We start from the raw sequence: 26,003 nt of genomic DNA, 5'->3' as shown, positions 1-26,003 counted from the left end.
GTAGCCCAAAAAGTTATGCAAATCAAAATATATTTTATATTTGAGATTCTTCAAAGTAGCCACCCTTTGCCTTGATGACAGCTTTGCACACTCTTGGCATTCTCTCAACCAGCTTCATGAGGTAGTCACCTGGAATGCATTTCAATTTTTTTTATTTTATTTTACCTTTATTTAACCAGGCAAGTCAGTTAAGAACACATTCTTATTTTCAATGACGGCCTGGGAACAGTGGGTTAACTGCCTGTTCAGGGGCAGAACGACAGATTTGTACCATGTCAGCTCGGGGGTTTGAACTCGCAACCTTCCGGTTACTAGTCCAACGCTCTAACCACTAGGCTACGCTGCCTAACCACTAGGCTACGCTGTGCCTTGAAATTAATTTGTAGAATTACTTCTTAATGCGTTTGAGCCAATCAGTTGTGTTGTGACAAGGTAGGGATTATATACAGAAGATAGACATATTTGGTAAAAGACCAAGTCCATACTATGGCAAGAACAGCTCAAATAAGCAAAGTGAAGCAACAGTCCATCATTACTTTAAGACAAAAAGGTCAATCAATACTGAAAATGTCAAGATCTTTGAAAGTTTATTCAAGTGCAGTCGCAAAAACCATCAAGTGCTATAATGAAACTGGCTCTCATGAGGACCGGCACAGGAAAGGAAGACCCAGAGTTATCTCTGCTGCAGAGGATAAGTTCAATAGAGTTACCAGCCTCAGAAATTGCAACCCAAATAAATGCTTCACAGAGTTCAAGTAACAGACACATCTCAACATCAACTGTTCAGAGGGGACTGCGTGAATCAGGGCTTCATGGTCGAATTGCTGCAAAGAAACGGGCTATTTCAGGCTATTTCAGCCACACCCGTTGCTGATAGGTGTATAAAATCGAGCACACCGCCATGCAATCTCCATAGACAAACATTGACAGTAGAATGGACTTACTGAAGAGCTCAGTGACTTTCAACGTGGCACAGTCATAGGATGCCACCTTCCCAACTAGTCAGTTAATCAAATTTCTGCCCTGTTAGAGCTTCCCCAGTTAACTGTAAGTGCTGTTATTGTGAAGTGGAAACGTCTTGGAACAACAACGGCTCAGCCTCGAAGTGGTCGGCCACACATGCTCACAAAACGGGGCCGCCAATTGCTGAAGCACGTTGCGCGTAACACTCTACTGTCCTCGGTTGCAACATTCACTACAGAGTTCCAAACTGCCTCTGGAAGCAACGTCAGGACAAGAACTGTTCGTTGGGAGCTTCATGAAATTGGTTTCCATGGCCGAGCAGCCGCACACAAGCCTAATATCACCATATGCAATGCCAAGCGTCAACTGGAGTGGTGTAAAGCTCGCCACCATTAGACCCTGGAGCAGTGGAAACACATTCTCTGGAGTGATGAATCACGCTTCACCATCTGGCAGTCCGACGGACAAATCTGGGTTTGGTGGATGCCAAGAGAAAGCTACATGCTTGAATGCATAGTGCTAACTGTAAAGTTTGGTGGAGGAGGAATAATGGTCTGGGGCAGTTTTTCATGGTTCGGGCCCCTTAGTTCCAGTGAAGGGAAATCTTAACTCTACAGTAGATAAGGACATTCTAGACGAGTCTGTGCTTTCAACTTTGTGGCAACAGTATGGGCATTGTTTCAGCATGACAATGCCCCCGTGCACAAAGCGAGGTCCATACAAAAATGGTTTGTCAAGATCGGTGTGGAAGAACTTGACTGGCCTGCACAAAGCCCTGACCTCAACCCCATCAAACACATTTGGGATGAATTGGAACTCCGACTGCAACCCAGGCCTAATCACCCAACATCAGTGTCCAACCTCACTAATGCTCTTGTGGCTGAATGGAAGCAAGTTCCCACAGTAATGTTCCAACATGTAGTGGAAAGCCTTCCCAGAAGAGTGGAGGCTGTTATAGCAGCAAAGGGGGACCAACTCAATATTAATGACCATCATTTTGGAATGAGATATTCGACAAGCAGGTGTCCACATACTTTTGGTCATGAGTGTATTAAATGTTTCGATGAACCATAGGAATGTATAGAGGACTCATCTTCATATCTGTGCCATTATAGCATCTGTGACAGCATGGGCAGCGCCATTGAGGCTACAACCCATCAGAATCCCCACCCAGTTGACTACTTTAAAATGTCTGAAGCATGGTGGAAGCACACAATGGTGCTGCCCATGCTATAACAGCCTTTTGGCCACTAGAGGCTTCTATCATTCTCTATGGGAGAAACCAACATTTCCTCAAACAATTCTCTTGCCAGGATTTCTCAAAATATGACTGTAACTGCAAGCAACCCCATTTGAGTGGGCAGTAGTCTCACTAGATGCTTCTATCATTCTCTATGGAATGAACCAACCTTTCCTCATTCTATTCCTTTGCCAGGATTTCTCAAAATATGACTGTCACTGCAGGCAAACCTATTTGTGTGGGCAGTAGTCTCTGCTCAATGCCCAGCAAATAAAACTATATCACTACAGGCAAAAATGTACATATAATCAGACTCAGCAGATTGAGTAAAATACCTAGCTAGAGAGCACCAGCCAGCCTCCCTTTCAATGAGCTGGTGTAAACACAGTGTGGGCATTAACTGCCTTCACCCTGCAGACACTGCTCCTCCAGGCCCCCAGTTTAGAGGCCTGCTGAGGTCCATGGAGACATGCAGATCATGTTAGAGCTGCAGGCCTTTGTATGGCGGGCCTAATGGTGTCTCGTTGGTACAATATTTGTTCAACGTCAAGGCACTACTATGGTGAATGTAGCCACTGGCATGGTTTAAAACAACCACCAAGCTTGGTGGGCGAGACTGCAGAGTGCCTTGGTCTTTTTCTCATGCGCGTATGGACACCCACGCTGACACACACACAAACTGACTGACTGTACCCCCCGGTATGATGTGCAGTGTTAAAACATGGTCGAGTTCTGTGTCTAAAAGCAAGAAGACTTTAAACGACTTTCACCCCTCCTTCTTCCTACACCCACGCTGCTCACATATACACATACACACATATACACACACACACACACACACACACACACACCAACTTATTAATATTAAAATAAATAAACAGACATTAATAATCATTAATTATTTGTCTAGTGATACAGACAGACAGAGCAAACATCTAGCAATCCGAAGGTTGAGTGTTTGAATCTCATCACGGACAACTTTGCCATTGTACCTAAATAGCAACTTTGCAAGTACTTACTTCCTTTTAGCTACGACTACTTAGCATGTTAGCTAACCCTTCCCCTAACTCTAACCCTAACCTTAACCCTTTAACCTGAATCCTAACCCTAACCTTGATCCTAACCTTAACCCCTAACCCTAACCCTAACCTTAACCCTTTAACCTGAATCCTAACCCTAACCTTGATCCTAACCTTAACCCCTAACCCTTTGCCTAGCTCACATTAGCCACCTAGCTGATGTTAGAGACAACAAATTTGAATACATAACATATTATACGTTTTGTTAATTGGTAACATATTGTACAAATTGCAATTCGTAATATATTGTACGAAATGGATGATAGACATCCACAAATCAATGTATGCCATATTAAACGTAACATATCATACTAATTGGAGTCGCCCAGATTTACATTTACTATGTTATGTCTACCACTGAGTCCATGTTGCCCTGGCAAAGAACAGAAGATCCTATTCTTTTCACTTCACTGACTCTCTTATAATTGTTTGGTGTACAACTCTGCGCTCACTCAACACACTGAAGGCCCACTCAAACCGATAGGGAGCACAGTTTAGCTTCTACATTCATATTCTTCACAGACTTACATGGAAATGTAGCAATTACTGGACAAAAGCTTTCCCTAAGATAACAAGACACTTATGCTCTTGTTATAAAAAACGACTCTACATTCTACCGGTGCTTCTCGATTCTCTTTATTCTGTACAAACGGAGCACTATTTCTGTCCTCTTCCCCCCCACTCTCTTTTCTTCTCCACCCTCCCTGTCCATCCTGACTTCCCCTTTTCCTCTCTTCCCCCCCCCTCTCTTTTCTTCTCCACACTCCCTGTCCATCCTGACTTCCCCTTTTCCTCTCTTCCCCCCCTCTCTCTTTTCTTCTCCACACTTCCTGTCCATCCTGACTTCCCCTTTTCCTCTCTTCCTCCCTCACTCTCTCCATCCCTATGCCTGCACATTCTTAAAACTATCTTCCGATTGCCCGTCATCCCTATCTTTGCTTCTTATTTCCCCTGCTTCTTATTTTCTCCTCCCTTCCTCATTCTCTCTGTATCTCGAGCTAATGCATTCACACCCCTTCATTCATGGGATGTTTTATTCATCAAAGCCATCCCTTCCCCTACGGCTCCTCAACCTACCCCTCCTTCCCTCCCACACATGGTACATCCCCAGAGGCCATCTCTCTACCTCCTCTGACTCTTTCGCTCTCTTTTTCTACCTCCTTCCCTCTCTCTCCATCTTTACCTCCTTCCTTCCCTGTTCTCTCTCTACATCCTTCTCTCTCTTTTTCTCTCTCTACCTCCTTAACTCCCTTTCTCTCTGTACATTAGTCCCTCTCTCTTTTTCTCTGCCTAGTTCTCCTCTCTCTGCCTCTGATGCTTCCCTTTCTTCTTCCTAGCTTAGCCCCTCCCACTCCCTTTAGTCCCCCTTTTCCCATGTGGCTCAGTTGGTAGAGCATGGTGCTCAGTTGGTAGAGCATGGAGCTCAGTTGGTAGAGCATGGTGCTCAGTTGGTAGAGCATGGTGCTCAGTTGGTAGAGCATGGTGCTCAGTTGATAGAGCATGGAACTCAGTTGGTAGAGCATGGAGCTCAGTTGGTAGAGCATGGAGCTCAGTTGGTAGAGCAGGGTGCTCAGTTGGTAGAGCATGGAGCTCAGTTGGTAGAGCATGGAGCTCAGTTGGTAGAGCATGGAGCTCAGTTGGTAGAGCATGGAGCTCAGTTGGTAGAGCATGGCGCTCAGTTGGTAGAGCATGGAGCTCAGTTGGTAGAGCATGGCGCTCAGTTGGTAGAGCATGGAGCTCAGTTGGTAGATCATGGTGCTCAGTTGGTAGAGCATGGCGCTCAGTTGGTAGAGCATGGCGCTCATTTGGTAGAGCATGGAGCTCAGTTGGTAGAGCATGGCGCTCAGTTGGTAGAGCATGGTGCTCAGTTGGTAGAGCATGGCGCTCAGTTGGTAGAGCATGGCGCTCAGTTGGTAGAGCATGGCGCTCAGTTGGTAGAGCATGGAGCTCAGTTGGTAGAGCATGGAGCTCAGTTGGTAGAGCATGGAGCTCAGTTGGTAGAGCATGGAGCTCAGTTGGTAGAGCATGGAGCTCAGTTGGTAGCGCATGGAGCTCAGTTGGTAGAGCATGGCGCTCAGTTGGTAGAGCATGGCGCTCAGTTGGTAGAGCATGGCGCTTGCAACATCAGGGTTGTGGGTTCCATTCGCACGGGGGACCAGTAAGAAAATGTATGCACTCACTGCTATGTCGATCTGGATAAGAACATCTGCTAAATGTAAAATGTGCTTTTTGCTCCATCTCTCCCTCTCTATACTCCCCCTCTTTCCTTTATCTATAAATACTCTAAGTAGTTATCTTTTCTCCATATCTTTTATTATCTCCATGGGAATCATTCCATCTATTGCAGAATCATTATTAAATGCCTGCGTTAGTTCTCTGCAGTCCATTGAAACAACACAGTGACATTTCATATAAACACAGGCAGTACAGAAAATCCTCAAAACCCTCCTCTCTATTTCTCATCAGTCTCTATTATCTATTCAATCGTTACGATCACTTTTTTCATTCCCCGTATCTCTCTCGCCCTCTTTCTAGTCTTCCCTCCCTCCTTTAGTCTCTAACTTCTCTCTCTGCAAGAGTTTGAACAGCGCTTAAGGCTCCTTCTCACTTCTGAAAGAAAAGTGCTGGTTCACCCCAAGCTTTTTTGATCTGAAATGAAAGAGAATATGAAACACCTCTAACATATTCATGGCATCTATCCTCCATCACTTCCACCATAAGACAGTATTGCAGCTATTCCCAGGGGAAATGAGGAGGGATGGGAAACACGTCCTTGTGAGGACATAACACTACTCTGTTTCCAGAGACTCACTCACAGGAAAAAACACACACATTTTTCATAAACAGTCAGAAAACGTCACACAAAATGTCAGACACAGTGAATCAGACATAAGCATACACACACGCACGCACGCACGCACGCAGGCACACACACACACACACACACACACACACACACACACACACACACACACACACACACACACACACACACACACACACACACACACACACACACACACACACACACACACACACACACACACACACACACACACAGTGACTAAACACCTACTACCTGTGTAGTCTTCTCTGCAGATACAGGTGTAGCCTCCCTCCCTGCGAGCACACACACCTCCGTTGAGGCAGGGGTTGGAGTAACACAGGTTGATCTCCGTCTCGCAGTAGTCCCCAGTGAAGCCTGTGGGGCAGCGGCAGCGCAGCCCGGCGATGGGGTGGATGGGCCGGAACAGGATGGAGGGAGAGGAGATGAAGGGAGCAGAGCTGTTGAAGCGAAGCACCGAGATACACTTCATGTAGTTCTGACACGGCTCCCGCAGACACACGTTGTCATCGAACGGGAGCACCTGTTTTACAACACACACACACAGATAGTTTCAATTCAGTGGACGGGTTGGGAATAGAGTGAGAGTGAAAGAGAACGAGTGTTTGTGTGTGCGTGTCCGTCCTCTTGTAAGTGTGTGTGTTCAGTGCGTACATCTATGTATCTTGATGCGTAACCACATATGTCTAATGCTATCTGTGTTTCTGAGTTTATCTGTCTGTTCTTCCGCCTCCCGTACCTCCATCTTTGCCAAGGAGGTGAGGTGCGGACGGTTGAGGTAGAGTTGCTCTTCCAGGGCCTCTGAGGGTAAAAAGTTACCCCCGGGCAGCGCAGCGGTGAAACTGACGTTCAGGATGCCCCCTGCCTCGCCGTCCGGCTGGATGTTGAATACAAAAACATCCTCTGGAGGGATGGACAGCACCGCCGACACCCCTTCCAGGAAGTGACCCAGCAGTGGGGACAGAAAGTGCTCCTGGGACATGTTTTGGAGGCGCACCGTCACGCTGCTGCTCAACATGTCCTCTGTGATGATGAGCACTCGTAGAACGCACTGGGCCGAGATACTGTGGACTCCGTCTGAGAGAGAGGGGGAGAGAGGGAGAGGGAGAGGGGGATGGGAGGAGAGAGAGGGGGGGGGGTGAAGTTGCTATGTCAATCTGTAGAGATATACATATTTAGGTAGCATGACACACACAAATAGGAAAGAAGGAGAGAGTGAGTGTCGGTGGAGCTACTAAGAGATAGGAGAGGCAGGAGAGAGTGATGGTCTGTGGAGCTATTGAGAGACAGGAGAGGCAGGAGAGAGTGATGGTCGGTGGAGCTACTGAGAGACAGGAGAGGCAGGAGAGAGTGATGGTCTGTGGAGCTACTGAGAGACAGGAGAGGCAGGAGAGAGTGATGGTATGTGGAGCTACTGAGAGACAGGAGAGGCAGGAGAGAGTGATGGTCTGTGGAGCTACTGAGAGACAGGAGAGGCAGGAGAGAGTGATGGTTGGTGGAGCTACTGAGAGGCAGGAGAGAGTGAGTGTCGGTGGAGCTACTAAGAGACAGGAGAGAGTGAGGGTTGGTGGAGATACTGAGAGACAGGAGAGAGTGAGGGTTGGTGGAGCTACTGAGAGACAGGAGAGAGTGAGTGTCGGTGGAGCTACTGAGAGACAGGAGAGGCAGGAGAGAGTGATGGTCTGTGAAGCTACTGAGAGACAGGAGAGGCAGGAGAGAGTGATGGTTGGTGGAGCTACTGAGAGACAGGAGAAAGTGAGGGTTGGTGGAGCTACTGAGAGACAGGAGAGGCAGGAGAGAGTGAGGGTTGGTGGAGCTACTGAGAGCCAGGAGAGGCAGGAGAGAGTGATGGTCGGTGGAGCTACTGAGAGGCAGGAGAGAGTGAGGGTTGGTGGAGCTACTGAGAGACAGGAGAGAGTGAGGGTTGGTGGAGCTACTGAGAGACAGGAGAGAGTGAGGGTTGGTGGAGCTAATGAGAGACAGGAGTGAGTGAGGGTTGGTGGAGCTACTGAGAGGCAGGAGAGAGTGATGGTCGGTGGAGCTACTGAGAGACAGGAGAGGCAGGAGAGAGTGATGGTCAGTGGAGCTACTGAGAGACAGGAGAGACAGGAGAGAGTGATGGTCAGTGGAGCTACTGAGAGACAGGAGAGACAGGAGAGACAGGAGAGAGTGATGGACGGTGGAGCTACTGAGAGACAGGAGAGACAGGAGAGAGTGATGGTCTGTGGAGCTACTGAGAGACAGGAGAGGCAGGAGAGAGTGAGGGTTGGTAGAGCTACTGAGAGACAGGAGAGACAGGAGAGAGTGAGGGTCGGTAGAGCTACTGAGAGACAGGAGAGGCAGGAGAGAGTGATGGTCTGTGGAGCTACTGAGAGACAGGAGAGGCAGGAGAGAGTGAGGGTCGGGTGGAGCTACTGAGAGACAAGAGAGAGTGAAGGTCGGTGGAACCACTGAGAGGCAGGAGAGAGTGAGGGTCGGTGGAGCTACTGAGAGACAGGAGAGGCAGGAGAGAGTGAGGGTCGGTGGAGCTACTGAGAGACAGGAGAGAGTGAGGGTTGGTGGAGCTACTGAGAGACAGGAGAGAGTGAGTGTCGGTGGAGCTACTGAGAGACAGGAGAGGCAGGAGAGAGTGATGGTCTGTGAAGCTACTGAGAGACAGGAGAGGCAGGAGAGAGTGATGGTCGTGGAGCTACTGAGAGACAGGAGAAAGTGAGGGTTGGTGGAGCTTATGAGAGACAGGAGAGACAGGAGAGAGTGATGGTCTGTGGAGCTACTGAGAGACAGGAGAAAGTGATGGTCGGTGGAGCTTATGAGAGACAGGAGAGACAGGAGAGAGTGATGGTCTGTGGAGCTACTGAGAGACAGGAGAAAGTGAGGGTTGGTGGAGCTACTGAGAGACAGGAGAGGCAGGAGAGAGTGAGGGTTGGTGGAGCTACTGAGAGCCAGGAGAGGCAGGAGAGAGTGATGGTTGGTGGAGCTACTGAGAGACAGGAGAGAGTGAGTGTCGGTGGAGCTACTAAGAGACAGGAGAGAGTGAGGGTTGGTGGAGATACTGAGAGACAGGAGAGAGTGAGGGTTGGTGGAGCTACTGAGAGACAGGAGAGAGTGAGTGTCGGTGGAGCTACTGAGAGACAGGAGAGGCAGGAGAGAGTGATGGTCGTGGAGCTACTGAGAGACAGGAGAAAGTGAGGGTTGGTGGAGCTTATGAGAGACAGGAGAGACAGGAGAGAGTGATGGTCTGTGGAGCTACTGAGAGACAGGAGAGACAGGAGAGAGTGATGGTTGGTGGAGCTACTGAGAGACAGGAGAAAGTGAGGGTTGGTGGAGCTACTGAGAGACAGGAGAGGCAGGAGAGAGTGAGGGTTGGTGGAGCTACTGAGAGCCAGGAGAGGCAGGAGAGAGTGATGGTCGGTGGAGCTACTGAGAGGCAGGAGAGAGTGAGGGTTGGTGGAGCTACTGAGAGACAGGAGAGAGTGAGGGTTGGTGGAGCTACTGAGAGACAGGAGAGAGTGAGGGTTGGTGGAGCTAATGAGAGACAGGAGTGAGTGAGGGTTGGTGGAGCTACTGAGAGGCAGGAGAGAGTGATGGTCGGTGGAGCTACTGAGAGACAGGAGAGGCAGGAGAGAGTGATGGTCAGTGGAGCTACTGAGAGACAGGAGAGACAGGAGAGACAGGAGAGAGTGATGGTCAGTGGAGCTACTGAGAGACAGGAGAGACAGGAGAGACAGGAGAGAGTGATGGACGGTGGAGCTACTGAGAGACAGGAGAGAGTGATGGTCTGTGGAGCTACTGAGAGACAGGAGAGGCAGGAGAGAGTGAGGGTTGGTAGAGCTACTGAGAGACAGGAGAGACAGGAGAGAGTGAGGGTCGGTAGAGCTACTGAGAGACAGGAGAGGCAGGAGAGAGTGATGGTCTGTGGAGCTACTGAGAGACAGGAGAGGCAGGAGAGAGTGAGGGTCGGGTGGAGCTACTGAGAGACAAGAGAGAGTGAAGGTCGGTGGAACCACTGAGAGGCAGGAGAGAGTGAGGGTCGGTGGAGCTACTGAGAGACAGGAGAGGCAGGAGAGAGTGAGGGTCGGTGGAGCTACTGAGAGACAGGAGAGAGTGAGGGTTGGTGGAGCTACTGAGAGACAGGAGAGAGTGAGTGTCGGTGGAGCTACTGAGAGACAGGAGAGGCAGGAGAGAGTGATGGTCTGTGAAGCTACTGAGAGACAGGAGAGGCAGGAGAGAGTGAGGGTCGGGTGGAGCTACTGAGAGACAAGAGAGAGTGAAGGTCGGTGGAACCACTGAGAGGCAGGAGAGAGTGAGGGTCGGTGGAGCTACTGAGAGACAGGAGAGGCAGGAGAGAGTGAGGGTCGGTGGAGCTACTGAGAGACAGGAGAGAGTGAGGGTTGGTGGAGCTACTGAGAGACAGGAGAGAGTGAGTGTCGGTGGAGCTACTGAGAGACAGGAGAGGCAGGAGAGAGTGATGGTCTGTGAAGCTACTGAGAGACAGGAGAGGCAGGAGAGAGTGATGGTCGTGGAGCTACTGAGAGACAGGAGAGGCAGGAGAGAGTGAGGGTCGGGTGGAGCTACTGAGAGACAAGAGAGAGTGAAGGTCGGTGGAACCACTGAGAGGCAGGAGAGAGTGAGGGTCGGTGGAGCTACTGAGAGACAGGAGAGGCAGGAGAGAGTGAGGGTCGGTGGAGCTACTGAGAGACAGGAGAGAGTGAGGGTTGGTGGAGCTACTGAGAGACAGGAGAGAGTGAGTGTCGGTGGAGCTACTGAGAGACAGGAGAGGCAGGAGAGAGTGATGGTCTGTGAAGCTACTGAGAGACAGGAGAGGCAGGAGAGAGTGATGGTCGTGGAGCTACTGAGAGACAGGAGAAAGTGAGGGTTGGTGGAGCTTATGAGAGACAGGAGAGACAGGAGAGAGTGATGGTCTGTGGAGCTACTGAGAGACAGGAGAAAGTGATGGTCGGTGGAGCTTATGAGAGACAGGAGAGACAGGAGAGAGTGATGGTCTGTGGAGCTACTGAGAGACAGGAGAAAGTGAGGGTTGGTGGAGCTACTGAGAGACAGGAGAGGCAGGAGAGAGTGAGGGTTGGTGGAGCTACTGAGAGCCAGGAGAGGCAGGAGAGAGTGATGGTTGGTGGAGCTACTGAGAGACAGGAGAGAGTGAGTGTCGGTGGAGCTACTAAGAGACAGGAGAGAGTGAGGGTTGGTGGAGATACTGAGAGACAGGAGAGAGTGAGGGTTGGTGGAGCTACTGAGAGACAGGAGAGAGTGAGTGTCGGTGGAGCTACTGAGAGACAGGAGAGGCAGGAGAGAGTGATGGTCGTGGAGCTACTGAGAGACAGGAGAAAGTGAGGGTTGGTGGAGCTTATGAGAGACAGGAGAGACAGGAGAGAGTGATGGTCTGTGGAGCTACTGAGAGACAGGAGAGACAGGAGAGAGTGATGGTTGGTGGAGCTACTGAGAGACAGGAGAAAGTGAGGGTTGGTGGAGCTACTGAGAGACAGGAGAGGCAGGAGAGAGTGAGGGTTGGTGGAGCTACTGAGAGCCAGGAGAGGCAGGAGAGAGTGATGGTCGGTGGAGCTACTGAGAGGCAGGAGAGAGTGAGGGTTGGTGGAGCTACTGAGAGACAGGAGAGAGTGAGGGTTGGTGGAGCTACTGAGAGACAGGAGAGAGTGAGGGTTGGTGGAGCTAATGAGAGACAGGAGTGAGTGAGGGTTGGTGGAGCTACTGAGAGGCAGGAGAGAGTGATGGTCGGTGGAGCTACTGAGAGACAGGAGAGGCAGGAGAGAGTGATGGTCAGTGGAGCTACTGAGAGACAGGAGAGACAGGAGAGACAGGAGAGAGTGATGGTCAGTGGAGCTACTGAGAGACAGGAGAGACAGGAGAGACAGGAGAGAGTGATGGACGGTGGAGCTACTGAGAGACAGGAGAGAGTGATGGTCTGTGGAGCTACTGAGAGACAGGAGAGGCAGGAGAGAGTGAGGGTTGGTAGAGCTACTGAGAGACAGGAGAGACAGGAGAGAGTGAGGGTCGGTAGAGCTACTGAGAGACAGGAGAGGCAGGAGAGAGTGATGGTCTGTGGAGCTACTGAGAGACAGGAGAGGCAGGAGAGAGTGAGGGTCGGGTGGAGCTACTGAGAGACAAGAGAGAGTGAAGGTCGGTGGAACCACTGAGAGGCAGGAGAGAGTGAGGGTCGGTGGAGCTACTGAGAGACAGGAGAGGCAGGAGAGAGTGAGGGTCGGTGGAGCTACTGAGAGACAGGAGAGAGTGAGGGTTGGTGGAGCTACTGAGAGACAGGAGAGAGTGAGTGTCGGTGGAGCTACTGAGAGACAGGAGAGGCAGGAGAGAGTGATGGTCTGTGAAGCTACTGAGAGACAGGAGAGGCAGGAGAGAGTGATGGTCGTGGAGCTACTGAGAGACAGGAGAAAGTGAGGGTTGGTGGAGCTTATGAGAGACAGGAGAGACAGGAGAGAGTGATGGTCTGTGGAGCTACTGAGAGACAGGAGAAAGTGATGGTCGGTGGAGCTTATGAGAGACAGGAGAGACAGGAGAGAGTGATGGTCTGTGGAGCTACTGAGAGACAGGAGAGACAGGAGAGAGTGATGGTTGGTGGAACTACTGAGAGACAGGAGAAAGTGAGGGTTGGTGGAGCTACTGAGAGACAGGAGAGGCAGGAGAGAGTGAGGGTTGGTGGAGCTACTGAGAGCCAGGAGAGGCAGGAGAGAGTGATGGTCGGTGGAGCTACTGAGAGGCAGGAGAGAGTGAGGGTTGGTGGAGCTACTGAGAGACAGGAGAGAGTGAGGGTTGGTGGAGCTAATGAGAGACAGGAGTGAGTGAGGGTTGGTGGAGCTACTGAGAGGCAGGAGAGAGTGATGGTCGGTGGAGCTACTGAGAGACAGGAGAGGCAGGAGAGAGTGATGGTCGGTGGAGCTACTGAGAGACAGGAGAGACAGGAGAGAGTGATGGTCGGTGGAGCTACTGAGAGACAGGAGAGGCAGGAGAGAGTGATGGTCAGTGGAGCTACTGAGAGACAGGAGAGGCAGGAGAGAGTGATGGTCGGTGGAGCTACTGAGAGACAGGAGAGGCAGGAGAGAGTGAGGGTCGGTGGAGCTACTGAGAGACAGGAGACAGAATGAGGATGTTGACATTGTGGGGGGAGGGGAGCGTTGGCAGCTGGTTTGATTACAGGATTATGAGGAGGCTGACTCCCTACTGACCTCACACACACTCACACCACACACGCACACACACACCAGGCGCTAATAAATGAACAACCAGGGGGTCGACTAGGATTATGAGAGGAAGGCTCAAACCAAAATATGATTCTTCATGTTCAAGAAATAATATAGGGGAAAACAGTGGAGAATTTCTCTCATTGTAAAAAGAAAAAGGAAATGTCAACACAAAATACAAAATAGGGAATACTGCTCAGACAAAATAACTTGCAAAAATGAATATCTAATTACTTTTGTTATTGAAATGAGACATGGATCGTAGTCAAAGGAGGTAATCTTTTGTGATTTGCACCCCTTGCCTGGCTTATTTCTGGCTAGCAGCTAGATAGCTAACTCAGAAACAGGTACACACAATGAGCTACAATATAGGCTAATCCACCCAGCAGCTAGCTACGTCGGTAGCAGGTAGGCTACATACAGTACAATATAACTGAGCAATCAGCAATAACTTAGGAACAGATACTGTACATACAGCACAATAATATAACCCAGCTAGCAGCTAGTAGCTAACTCACTCTGAAGCAGGTATTGTAGCTACACAACAAAACCCAGACCTAATGCATATAGCTACTGGCCCTCTGAGGCTAAGCTACCTTTCTCGCGCACATCTTTAAACTTTTATAACCCTCCTCAAAGTATAAATGGAGGTTATTTTAGCATCTTTAGCACTGAGGGGAAAACAAGTGTTTGTAAATAACACTTTGTGGGCTTCTTTTTGCTCCTATCCATGTTTTCGCGTCATGACTCCACACTTCAAACGGAGGAGTGGCATTTTAGGTCTGCTGGGTTGAGAGGGGCTATTCCAGGTACACTTGGCTAATATAGTTTTACCGCCTCCTAGATATAAGCAATACTTCCTTTCCTAAACATAGGGCTGGAAATAGCAAGCTGCCTGCTACCCACGTCAGTAGCTATGCAGTATATGCCCAAACACTTTTAAAGAGATGGAGCCTTGCCTTGCCTTGTCACTTCAGCCAAGCCTGAACCTGCTGCGAGACGGGAACAACTTTCATTTCATGTACACACAGCTCCCTTTCCCTCCAGTCATATCAGGGGAGACTGAACAAGTGTTGGCCTTTTCAAATGGATGGAAATTGTTTTGGGCATGCAGAGTCACCTAGAAATAACAAGTGTAGGTCCCCAGGAGGGTTAAATTATGAACACAAAATGTGGCACAGACTCACACACACGGAAACACACACACATACAACCATAGAAAGAAACACATCTATAGCCTGCATTCATTCACAATCTTGCTCGTTTGAACACAGACACACACGTACACACTACAGGCAGTGGTCTGACAGATGATTTCCGTGCTCTGTTTGTTTTAAAATCCCTTCTCCCCCTGAGGTCTGAACACTCATTATTCTCAGTGCAAAGTAGAACGGAATAAGCCACACAGTCAAAGAGCTCTCTGCAGGCTTATACTGCATCTTTACAACACAGTGTCTAATCTCCCATTAAACCACATACATGGATACACACACACACGATCACTTTACACACACATTGGGCATCAGCATAAAAGTGCATTTTACAGACATATGCTAACAGTCTCAGTGATCTGATCTATCTGTTTTATCTTCCCAGGCGTACAGACGTATCTACCACGCCACATTTACAACTACTGTATGTATATAATGGGAAATTACTCATTTGTAGCATACACACTCCCTCACATTGACTATACTGTCCTTATGCTTGCACACACAAATACACCTGGGCACACTCACTACAGGATGCATCAGTGTGTGTTGAATAAGTAAAGGATGATCCTAAGAGAGGAGAGGAAAGAAAGAGAGAGGAGGTATGGGACCCTGCTGTCTGTTGTGGTTCAATTACAGAGGGATTATATTATTATTATTTATTTTTTGTACATTTACCCCTTTTTCTCCCCAATTTCGTGGTTCCAATTGGTAGTTACAGTCTTGTCCCATCGCTGCAACTCCCATATGAACTCAGGAGAGGGGAAGGTCGAGAGCCGTGCATCTTCCGAAACACGACCCTGCCAAGCCGCACTGTTCTTGACACACTGCTTGCTTAACCCGGAAGCCAGCCGCACCTATGTGTTGGAGGAAACACTGTACATCTGGCGACCAGGTCAGCTTGCAAGCACCCGGCCCACCACAAGGAGTTACCAGAGTGCAATGGGACAAGGACATCCCAGTGGGCCAAACCCTACCCTAACCCGGATGACGCTGGGCCAATTGTGCGCCGCCCCATGGGTCTCCTGGTCACAGCCGGCTGTGACAGATCCTGGGATCGAACCCATGTCTGTAGTGACGCCTTAGACCTCTGCGCCACTTGGGCTGCCAACAGAGGGATTATTTAGCAGCTGGAGCAGGAAGAAAAGGATCTCTTTACGAACACTGTAAACTGTGCCAGACTATCTGGCCATCCCTTGCATGACCAGTCAAGAACACATTTATATATGTTGGACGCTAAACGTTTACAACACACGTTTTATAGAAAATGCTAATCAAATCTCTATTATTTGCCTTCCATGTTTAAATATCTCTGTCTACACCCATATGTACTGTATAGACACACACAAACACAGATACCCACCTAAGCACACAGATTCACACACACACAAAAGAGGGGAAGTGGTAGTGGTGTGTGTTGGTGTCCCAGGGGAAGAAGACAGACAGATAGACAGAGACAGATATCAGATGAGTCCTGCTGTCCTGTTGGGATCTTAGACCGACTGGCTATATTACATCTTAATCCCCACTCTCCAGTGTTAGACAAGAGCACGAGTCAAAGCCAAGCAAGCGAGAGAGAACCAGAGACAGCCACAGCCCCAGAGAGAGAGAGAGAAAGAGAGAGAGAGAGAGAGAGAGAGAGAGACCATGACAGACAGAGAGAGAGCGTGAAAAGAGAGTGATACAGAGAGCCCATGAGAGACAGATAGAGAGCGAGAGACAGAGAGCATGAGAGAGAGAGCGTGAGAGCCAGAGAGAGAAAGAGACAGAGAGCATGAGAGAGAGAGCGTGAGAGCCAGAGAGAGAGAGAGAATGTGAAGGGAGGGGAGGAGAGGGGAGGGGAGCCAGGCAGACACAGACAGCAGCATATACAATGAATCTGACAGACTTGCTCTCAGACTGACTGTATTTCATTATAATCTCATAACACTCCAGCCCTGGAGGAGAGGAGTGGGCAGAGCGAGGCTGAGAGAGGCTGAGAGAGGCTGAGAGAGGCTGAGAAAGGCAGAGAGAGGCTGAGAGAGGCTGAGAGAGGCTGAGAAAGGCTGCGAGAGGCTGAGAGAGGCTGAGAAAGGCTGAGTGTGGGAGAGACGGAGGGAGGGCGACATGGAGGGAAATGATGAACAGAGACTCCTACTGCATAGGGAAAATTGAAAGGGACAGGGAGAGAGGGAGAAAGAGAGACGCACAAACACACACGCACATACAATCACGCACACATACACAGACAAACAAACAAACACTGATGGACAAACAAACACACACTCGTATATATATTGGAATAAAAGCTCTGTAAATAGGCCAGCTCACACAAAAAACACTGCCTATATAAAACCTATGTATTAACAAACTAGAAATGCATGACTGTTGTACAGTAAAATAAATCATAAACCATCGTTACCAGGCAGTTTATCATACCATGCCACATATCGCCTCTTTCATTTATCTCAATACAAATACATAAATCATGGAACAAGAGCCTAAGTATTTGAAATGCCCCTTTACCGCTCAGTCATTCACGTTTTCTGACCAGCTCTTCCACCACACTTTTTCTGTCCCCCCCACACACACACACAAACCACACACTCTTTCTGTCCCACACACACACACAAACCACACACTCTTTCACACACACACAAACCACACACTCTTTCTGTCCCACACACACACACACACACAAACCACACACTCTTTCTGTCCCACACACACACACAAACCACACACTCTTTCTGTCCCACACACACACACACACACACACTCTTTCTGTCCCACACACACACACAAACCACACACTCTTTCTGTCCCACACACACACACAAACCACACACTCTTTCTGTCCCACACACACACACAAACCACACACTCTTTCACACACACACAAACCACACACTCTTTCTGTCCCACACACACACTCTTTCACACACAAATCTCTCTGTCCCCGTCCCACCCTACACATCCAGCCACTCTCTCTCTCTCTCTCTCTCTCTCTCTCTCTCTGTCTCACCTGTGACAGTGATGAGCATGGGGGCCACCAAGGCTCTGTTGTTGTCCAGCTTGCGGCTCAGCCGGATCTCCCCGCTGCTGTGGTTGAGAAGCAGCAGGTGCAGCTCGTTGCCCCGCTCGATAGTGTAGTAGAGGCGGTCGCTCACGTCCGGGTCGTGGGCCGGCACCCGTCCGATCCCCCCACTGGGGAAACTGTTGGAACGGTTGGACACAAAGTTGTTGAAGATAATCTGGAAGTCCTGGAGCTGGGGCCGGTTGTCGTTCTGGTCCACCAGCCGGATGCGCACCGTGGCCCGGCTCACCAGGGGGGCTGAGGTGGCCTGGACCACGATCACATACTCTGAGCGGGCTTCGTAGTCCAGGTCGATGAGGGAGGTGAGCTCCCCAGAGAAGATGTCCATCTGGAAGATCTCAGGGATGTTGCCTTCTACGATCTGGTACATGATCTGGGCGTTGGCCCCCTCGTCTGGGTCTGTGGCTGTAATCTGGGCCACCACTGACCCCACAGCACTGTTCTCCTTCACTAGAACCTCAAAGTCATCCGCTGGGAACACGGGTGCGTTGTCGTTGACGTCGAGAACTGTCACCTGGATGTGGACGGGCGTCCGCTGTGGAGGCACACCACGGTCCACTGCGTACGCCGTCAGCTCATAGAAGGGAACGCTCTCGCGGTCCAGACGACGGACCGTGCGTACAATGCCCGATGTGGGCTCAATGGTGAAGTCCCCGTCGCCGTCCTCCCCATTCTGGAAGGTGTACTGGACGCGCCCGTTGGCGTGGGCATCTCGGTCCGTTGCGGATATCTGTAGGACACTAGTGAAGGGTGGCGCGTCTTCACTGACGGTGCCCTGGTACCTGGGGCTGAGGAACTGTGGTGCGTTGTCATTCACATCGTTCACATTCACCTCTACGTAGGTGGTGTCAGACTTCTGTGGGATGCCGTTGTCTCGGGCGGTGATGGCTAGAGTGTAGGTCATCTGGTCTTCGTAGTCCAGCTCGGCCTGCAGTGTGATGGCTCCGCTGGACGGGTCGATGCGGAACTGGGGGATGTTGTCCTCCAAGAAGTAGGTGATGCGTGCGTTCTCACCGACGTCATCATCCGTGGCACTGATGACCACGACCGTGCTGCCCGGCGGCCGGTCCTCATTCACAGACACTGAGTAGTGAGCACTCTGGAATACAGGCCGGTGCGTGTTGGCGTCCGTGATGTTGACGTGGACCTGGCACGTGTCGTGTAGTGTGCGATCTGAGGCAGTCACCGTCAGAACGTAGCGCCGTTCCTGTTTGTAGTCGAGTGGCAGTGCTAGAGAGACCAGCCCCGACCCTCCGGCTGTGCTTATGGCAAAGCGGTTACGCGTGTTGCCCCCCGTGATCTGATATGTGACCGCACTGTTGACATCACGATCGACCGCGGTCACAACGACCACACTGGTGCCCACGGCCGCGTCCTCATTAAGCCTCACAAAGTACTCTTTCTGCAGGAACTCTGGCCTGTTGTCATTGACGTCCATCACTGTTATGGTCACGCTGGCTGTGGCAGAGAGAGGTGGGACGCCATAGTCTCTGGCATCCACCCCAAAGAAGAAGTGTTCCACAGACTCCCGGTCCAGAGCCGAGCTGACCGTCACCCAGCCGGTGGCAGAGTTGATGGCGAAGGGCATGTCAGGGCTAGTGCCAGTCAGCCTGTACTCCAGACGGGCATTGTCCCCAGAGTCAGTGTCGATGGCCTGGATGTGGAGGATGGAGCTGCCCACGGGGGCACTCTCCAGCACTGACGCCTGGAACGGTGTGGATACGAAGATGGGAGGGTTGTCGTTGACGTCGGTCACCTGCACGCTGATGATACCTGTGTTATTGGAGAGGGGCGGCCGGCCGTTGTCCTGGGCTCGTACCCTCAGAGTGTACTCCCTCTCTGCCTCGAAGTCCAGAGGGGCAACTACCTGGATCTCCCCCGTCACACTGTCGATGGAGAACTGGCCCCGGCTGTTCCCACTGATGATGTTGTAGTGGACGGCAGCGTTGCTATCCTTATCATGGTCCGTAGCGCTCACCCTCAAGATCTCCGAGTGGGGCCGGATGTCTTCCCTGACCGCCACCACATAGCGCTTCTCGCTGAACTGGGGCACGTTGTCATTCTCATCCAGCACCGTGATGAAGACCTTAACGGTGGCGGAGCGCGGCCCGGGCTCCTTTCCCTGGTCACTGGCCTCCACGTGGAGGGTGTAACGCTCGTTGGTCTCCCTGTCAACTGCCCCCCGCGTAGTGATCAGCCCTGAGCGGGGATCGATCTCGAAAGCGGCGCGGGCGGTGGCTGCGGTGTCTCCTATGAAGCGGTAGCGGATGTTGGCGTTGGACGGGGCATCCAGGTCAGTGGCTCGGAGCTGCAGGATGGGGTAACCCTCTTCCACGTTCTCCCGGATGGTCTCCCGGTACTCTACATGCTCAAAAATGGGCGAGTGGTCATTGCGGTCGGCCACGGTGATGGCCACCATGGTGGTGCCAGAGAGGCGTGGAGAGCCATGGTCTGACGCTGTGACCCGGAAGTAATGCAGATCCATGTGCTCCCTGTCCAGCACCTGGGAGGTGGTAATGAGGCCTGTGTCGGGGTCAATGTGGAAGTAGTCAGTTGATCTGCTGTTCATTAGAGGGGCCATGGTGTAGCTGAGCATGCCTGCATCACCTGAGTCTGGGTCTGTGGCTGAAATGGCTATGACTGAGGTGCCTGGGGGCTGGTTCTCTGGTACCTGCACCTGGAAGTTATACAGGGAGAAGTGAGGGTGTCTGTTGGCAGCACGGCGAGCGCGTCCCACCACCAAAACCTCTTTCTCTCTGTCCCCCTCACCTCTATCTTTCACTATGTGCCTTTCCAGGCTTCTCTCTCCCCTCGAACTGTGCCTTTCCTCCTCTTCTTCCCACTCTCCCTGTGTGCTTTCATCCCCCTGCCACTCTTTGTTCCCCTGTCCTCCTGACCCACTCTGTGCCTGTGTGTGCCTGGCCCTCTCCTGACCCTTTCCTCCCTCTCCCTCTCCCTCTCCAGTTTCATCTGTTTGGGCTGTGGCTCTCTTTGTTATTCCTTCTGACTCCCACTCCTCCACTTCCTCCCTCCACGGCTCTCTGGCCTGTCCCTCCCCCACCTGTAATTCTCCTTCCCCAGACCCCTCTTCAACCTCGACAACCATATGCCTCTCTCGCAGACTGACACCTTCTTGTTGTAATGGCACCAGTTTACTGGATTTTAATTGCATGCGCGAGCCCCCCTGTACAGTGGTTAAGCTGTCGACAGTACACGCAGCGTGAAGGCACTCTTCCGGGAACGACCCCTGCTGTGTCTGTGAGCACGGTCCACTCAGATCCCCCGACACCTGTCTACTATCGGCATCGTTACTTTCGTCATTCGCTAGAACATTCTCCTCTTTGTTCTCCTCGTTGCTATTGTTGTTGTGGTTCTGGTGGTCGTGGTTCTGGTTGTCATTTCTTAAGTTGTTATTGTTATTGACGTTGTGAACACTCCCGAAAAAGATTGGCTGAAAGTGTTGAGCCAAGTCTGCGTGTTTACTTTGGGAATCCTGTGTAAAGGTTTTCATGGGAGCTGTCCACAGTGCCTGTGGTGCTGAACTCATGTGCTGAGAACGGGTAGTGCGGTGGGGGCTAGCTCGTGGCCGGGAATGTGAATCTGAGTCATCATCCCGTTTAGTCAGGTTGAGCTCGATGGAGAATGATAAAGGGGTTGTGGTAACGATATCCCTGTGAGTAACACCAGACTTAATTGCACGGGCGTGTGCCGAGAATGATATAGTGAAAGCGGCGATGGAAGACATTACAGGCGTGACGAGAGCTGACTCACTGTGAGCTGGCTCAGACTGAGGGTGAGGATTAGTGGCTCGAACAGACAATTCTGCTGCCTGTATGTCATCATGGAATAAGGAAAACGAGTTTGTAGAGCTAAGTGAATTTATGTTTTCATTAGCGTTAGATAGAAAACAGAGACTATGCGTAATATTTGTGGTGGGGGAAAATTGGATGTCGACATTACTCCCTGCTATGCTCCCCCTAGGTCCAATAACGTTGGCTGGAGGTCCTCCCCCCACATCCATCTGCTGCAAACCACAACACCCCGTTTCGGGGAGAGACCCCCAGGGTAACCCCTTGCTCTCTACACGGGATTGAGAGGTCTGTTCTCGGCCTGCCACCACTTTCTGTGGAGGAGCAGCCCGCACTTTAGGCTTGGCTGCTAGATAAACAGAGGCAAAATCATCATCCGGCTGGTGGAGAGGCCTTCTACACCTTTCAGAAGCCGCTCTCACGTCCGTAGCTGTCTCGAACGCCTCGCTCTCAGGTCCCCGGTGGTGGCCGCGCACAAAGACTCTCCTGGTGTCGGGTTTGGAGAGCAGCAGACAGGATGGTAACCGCGCGCACACTCTAGTCCTTTGTACAAACCGCATTTTGCCATTTTGAACAGGGGAAGAGAAAACAGGTGAAACAACGCCCCTCTCCTCACTGCTGCTCCTGCTCATACCTGCAGGGTCGGGAAGCATGTCTCCATTCCATGCCCCTGTCGCCCCCCCTTCTTCCGTGCACAAGGGTCCAAAAGGGTCTCCGTGCCATATAAAAAGACTCCACACTGGGCATTCTGGTCCCGATGGGAACCGCTGTAACGTCCACCTGGGGCGAATCACCGAGCCGCTGTTGCTCGCCAAGACCCCAGCTTCCCCGGGATGGCTAGGTGTCTCAGGGCAGGGTCCCGGGCTCCAGCGGCAGGACCCTGCTGCCTTCCCCGGGATAACTGCTAACAAAGGGCTGAGGAACAGGTGGAGAAGAAGTGGCGAGAGCAGGCAGGAACCCAGTAGCAGTGCAGCCATTAGTCTGGTAAGATCCTTTCTCCTCTCCCCCTTTCTCCCTCTCACCCCTCTCTCTTTCTCTCTCCCTCGCTCTCTATCTTCGAGTGCGTCTCTTCCTCTCTTCCGTCGCCAGCTAGGTCGCCAGCTCCAGCGGCACCGCTCGACACCTTCCCCCGCGCTCCCCCGTCTCTCCTTGGGCCCGGGAAGTTGTCATTTACTCGCTGTGTTCGGTAGAACTCGGGCTGTCGGCGTCAGGGGTGCATCATCTCTCCCTTTCATTCATATCCAACATGGCTCTCAGCAGACCCCGTGGTACTACCATCCTCGCGTTACACTCTCCTCCTCTCAACACCCCTCCCCCTCGCTGCTCTCTTCCTCCGCCTCCCTCTCCCTCTCGACTCACAGAAATAGGAGAGAATGGTTTATTCCAGCGCGCAGGGCTGTTACGCCACCCGTAGCCGCCATATACACAACTGGAAAGCGACTCTATTTCTTACAATCATCTTTTAATAAACCCATCTCAATAAATTACCTTATAGCCTTATAGCCTATATCAGAACCTAATAGCCATGTAGCATATGAAACCAAATGCCATTTTGGTGATAATTATAAATATTTGGGCTTTATTAAATATGAAAGTGTAACACAGAGAGTACTGCAAATGATGTTTATTATTGCACATGTTCTGTCACACGTAACCTAATACATTATAAAGACAGTCAGGCCTATGTTATGTACCAAATGAGCTGGCTGAATTGAGCCTCTCCATTACGTCATGCTCTGCCTAAACGTCAATGAGCAATCTACAGTAGCCTAGCTACCCCTATTCATTGCTTTTCATTCGATATAATCATCACCCTTCACTTATTATTTTAGATAAACATGAATTTATATGGATATGACCAAATATATGTAATTGTATTTGCAAAGTGGATAAAAAGTAGTTTATATGAAAATATCACTTTTATTCCCAATTTAATCACACAATTCATTCTGCTGGTGAATTATACAACCTATAAAATGACATCCCCACATTTCGGAAATGGCTGAGGGAGGGAAGGTGTGTCTGGCAGCCTTGGCTTGTATCGTCGGATGTGCTGTGGCACAAAATTGATATGTTAGGAAAACCAATCTGTGTTTCTCTCAGTCTGGCTGCCTGTCGCCGCTGCCACGGTTGGAGCGGATCCACACATTTTGAAATATTCATGCTCCAACCACAATAATATTGTGGACGAAAAAACGCCAACCCCCGCGCTCTATGCATTTGCTCTCTCCTGATATCCGAGCCGAGCTGAGAACAGTCAGTCAGTAGCCGCGAGGAGGAGAGGGTCTGGCCGTTTAGGCAGGCAGCCCTGTTGGGTGTCATTGCTCGATCGCCTTGCTCGCACACCAACAATATTTGCGGTGAAAAGTAGGTTATGCTGGCGAGCCGCCCTCTCCATGATTAGGACGGATAGGCCTACATGTCATCACGCTCAAAGCAGGCTAGCCAAAGTGGCACTTGTGATATCATAGTGAACTAGTGTGAGGAAGAAAATGCAGTTTACCAGGTTACATTAAAACTGGATCTCATTCCATGATATTCCTAGATTTAATATAAATAATGTATCTGGATAAACACACTTTTGTATTAATGGAAAGTTATTGAAATGTGAAGCGACGCCAAAGCGGGGTGCTGTTTAACTCTAGCCGTCCATAGTCTCAATGGTGACTCCCTGTTTAAATAAAGGTGAAATATACAAATTAAAAATAAAAAGTAAATAAATGATGAACGACATGTGAACGAGAGGCTTGTAGAATCATGACTCATAGCTCCTACTCAAAATACTTACCCCCTACTCAGAATATGGGTTGCGGGTGAATAAATGTATGAAATTACAAGAAAAAGAACACATGCCTTTATACAGAGGCCAACCAACTACGTTAGTGCAACATTGCTCTGGCCATGCAACGTTTATTTATATGTGTCTTTTTAATGCACTTATAGGTCTACGGGCGCGCGTGCATTTTAGAATGTATAGTAGTGATGGGAAGTTCGGATCCTTTCGACTCGTTCAATCAAAATAACGAATATTTCTACTAGTTTCGTTCATTTGAGTCAGTAACTCCCAGAGCAGGCAGGACCAACTACCGGCCAACGATTAACTGAAAACTCGAAAGCTTTAACTTAACAGGTCTTGTGTGGACTCAAATGGTCCGATGCAGCAGGCCTATTTGGAGTGCCGCTGTCCGCTGTAATGAGGTCGATCACAGCGCGACTAAATATGACCCAACATTTCTAGTAATTTCTCGTCGGAAAGATATCCATGTTGTGGACTGCTTACAGTTCGTTGTTTAGTGTTCAACAGGGCTTCGTTTTTTGAGACTTCTGCCCCTGAACAAGGCAGTTAACCCACCGTTCCCCGATAGGCCGCCATTGTAAATAAGAATGTGTTATTAACTGACATGCCTAGTTAAATAAAGGTTAAATTAAAAAACATTTTTAAAATGTATGTTATGTTATGTAGGCTACTCTCAGCATAGTCGACATGGGCGCAGTCCACGGTGTTGTAGTGCTGAAATGTCCATAGCCTGTTCGTGCGCCCATCTCTCCCATCACATTTTTGTCTTATTTATTACTTTTGTGGGTCTGATGGACCCAGAACATTTGTTAAAAAAAAAAAAATGGTCAATGCAAATGCTCAGATAATTGTAGGCGGGAACATGATCAATGGGAGAACCATCCAAATAATAAATATGTAGTTCGTTGCATAAATTTTTGCACCAGGCGATCAATTAATCTATCAGTTCTAAACATGTATATTGCTTCTCTATGCTGCCTGTAGCATGATCTTTTTTATGCGCGCATATAGGCCTATGAAGGACAGCTGTTGGTCGGAGAACGTGTCCAGAGTCGAGTTGCGGAGCAGCATATTAACCCTGCAGTGGAATTCATTGCGGCCAGCCTGCAGGTCAAACGAGCGAGTCACTCAGAAAATATTCAAAAAGAACTAATCGTTTGCAAACTGTACATCACTCATTTATAGACACCCTTTTCAAAAAACTGTTGTGTCCAAATTTAACTGGGTGGCTCCCCTCCACGCAACCGTGGATCCATATACGCATCCTCACTGGGAGTCCCCTATCTATCTACCGCGAGCCGCAACGCAAGACCCTGCTTTTCAACGGTGTGAGTTACCATGGGAACAGCGAAAGTGGGAGTACTTTTAGCCTGTGGGGGATTATACCCCGCCGAGGGGTCGAGTGTGCAGGGAGGGAGGGGCACTGTGGAGGCTTTCTTTACTCATTTTGCCTGCCAGTCACATACTCCTTAGCCTAATTGCATGCCCCCGGCCCCGCTCTCCTTGTCTGACCAGGCCGGGTGCCACAGAGTCCCCAGTCCTTTCCCTGAAATCCTGAGCGGCAGGTGGTAGTGGCGGCACGGTTTATATCTGGCCTCGACTGGAAATTATGCGGCAGTATATATTCACAAGAGGTGTGAGGGAACGCACATAGATTGACGGATAGGCTAGTCGTGTCATTTGCCAATGCCAACCAATCGCCTGTTGTCTTCGACATCGATCATTTATGGGAAAGGAAGAAGGACAGGGCCCTG

At 50.2% G+C, this 26,003-nt stretch overlaps 1 protein-coding gene across 1 annotated transcript in view; it reads right to left on the bottom strand.

Annotated features, from left to right (window-relative positions):
- The window catches only part of LOC109869744 (cadherin EGF LAG seven-pass G-type receptor 3-like), a 66,111-nt gene extending 43,270 nt beyond the window's left edge, over positions 1-22,841 (bottom strand). The window contains exons 1-3 of the mRNA XM_031803927.1: positions 17,572-22,841; positions 6,867-7,204; positions 6,362-6,650 (exon numbers count right to left, since the gene is read on the bottom strand). Of these exons, the coding sequence (XP_031659787.1) occupies positions 6,362-6,650; positions 6,867-7,204; positions 17,572-22,429 (5,485 nt within the window). The 5' untranslated portion in view covers positions 22,430-22,841. The remainder of the gene's footprint in view (positions 1-6,361; positions 6,651-6,866; positions 7,205-17,571) is intronic.
- Positions 22,842-26,003: the final 3,162 nt, after the last annotated feature.

Source organism: Oncorhynchus kisutch, linkage group LG24, assembly GCF_002021735.2.
Source record: "Oncorhynchus kisutch isolate 150728-3 linkage group LG24, Okis_V2, whole genome shotgun sequence".
Taxonomy (NCBI): domain Eukaryota; kingdom Metazoa; phylum Chordata; class Actinopteri; order Salmoniformes; family Salmonidae; genus Oncorhynchus; species Oncorhynchus kisutch.
The sequence above is the reverse complement of the archived record's forward strand: the minus strand, read 5'-3'. Positions and strand labels throughout refer to the sequence as shown.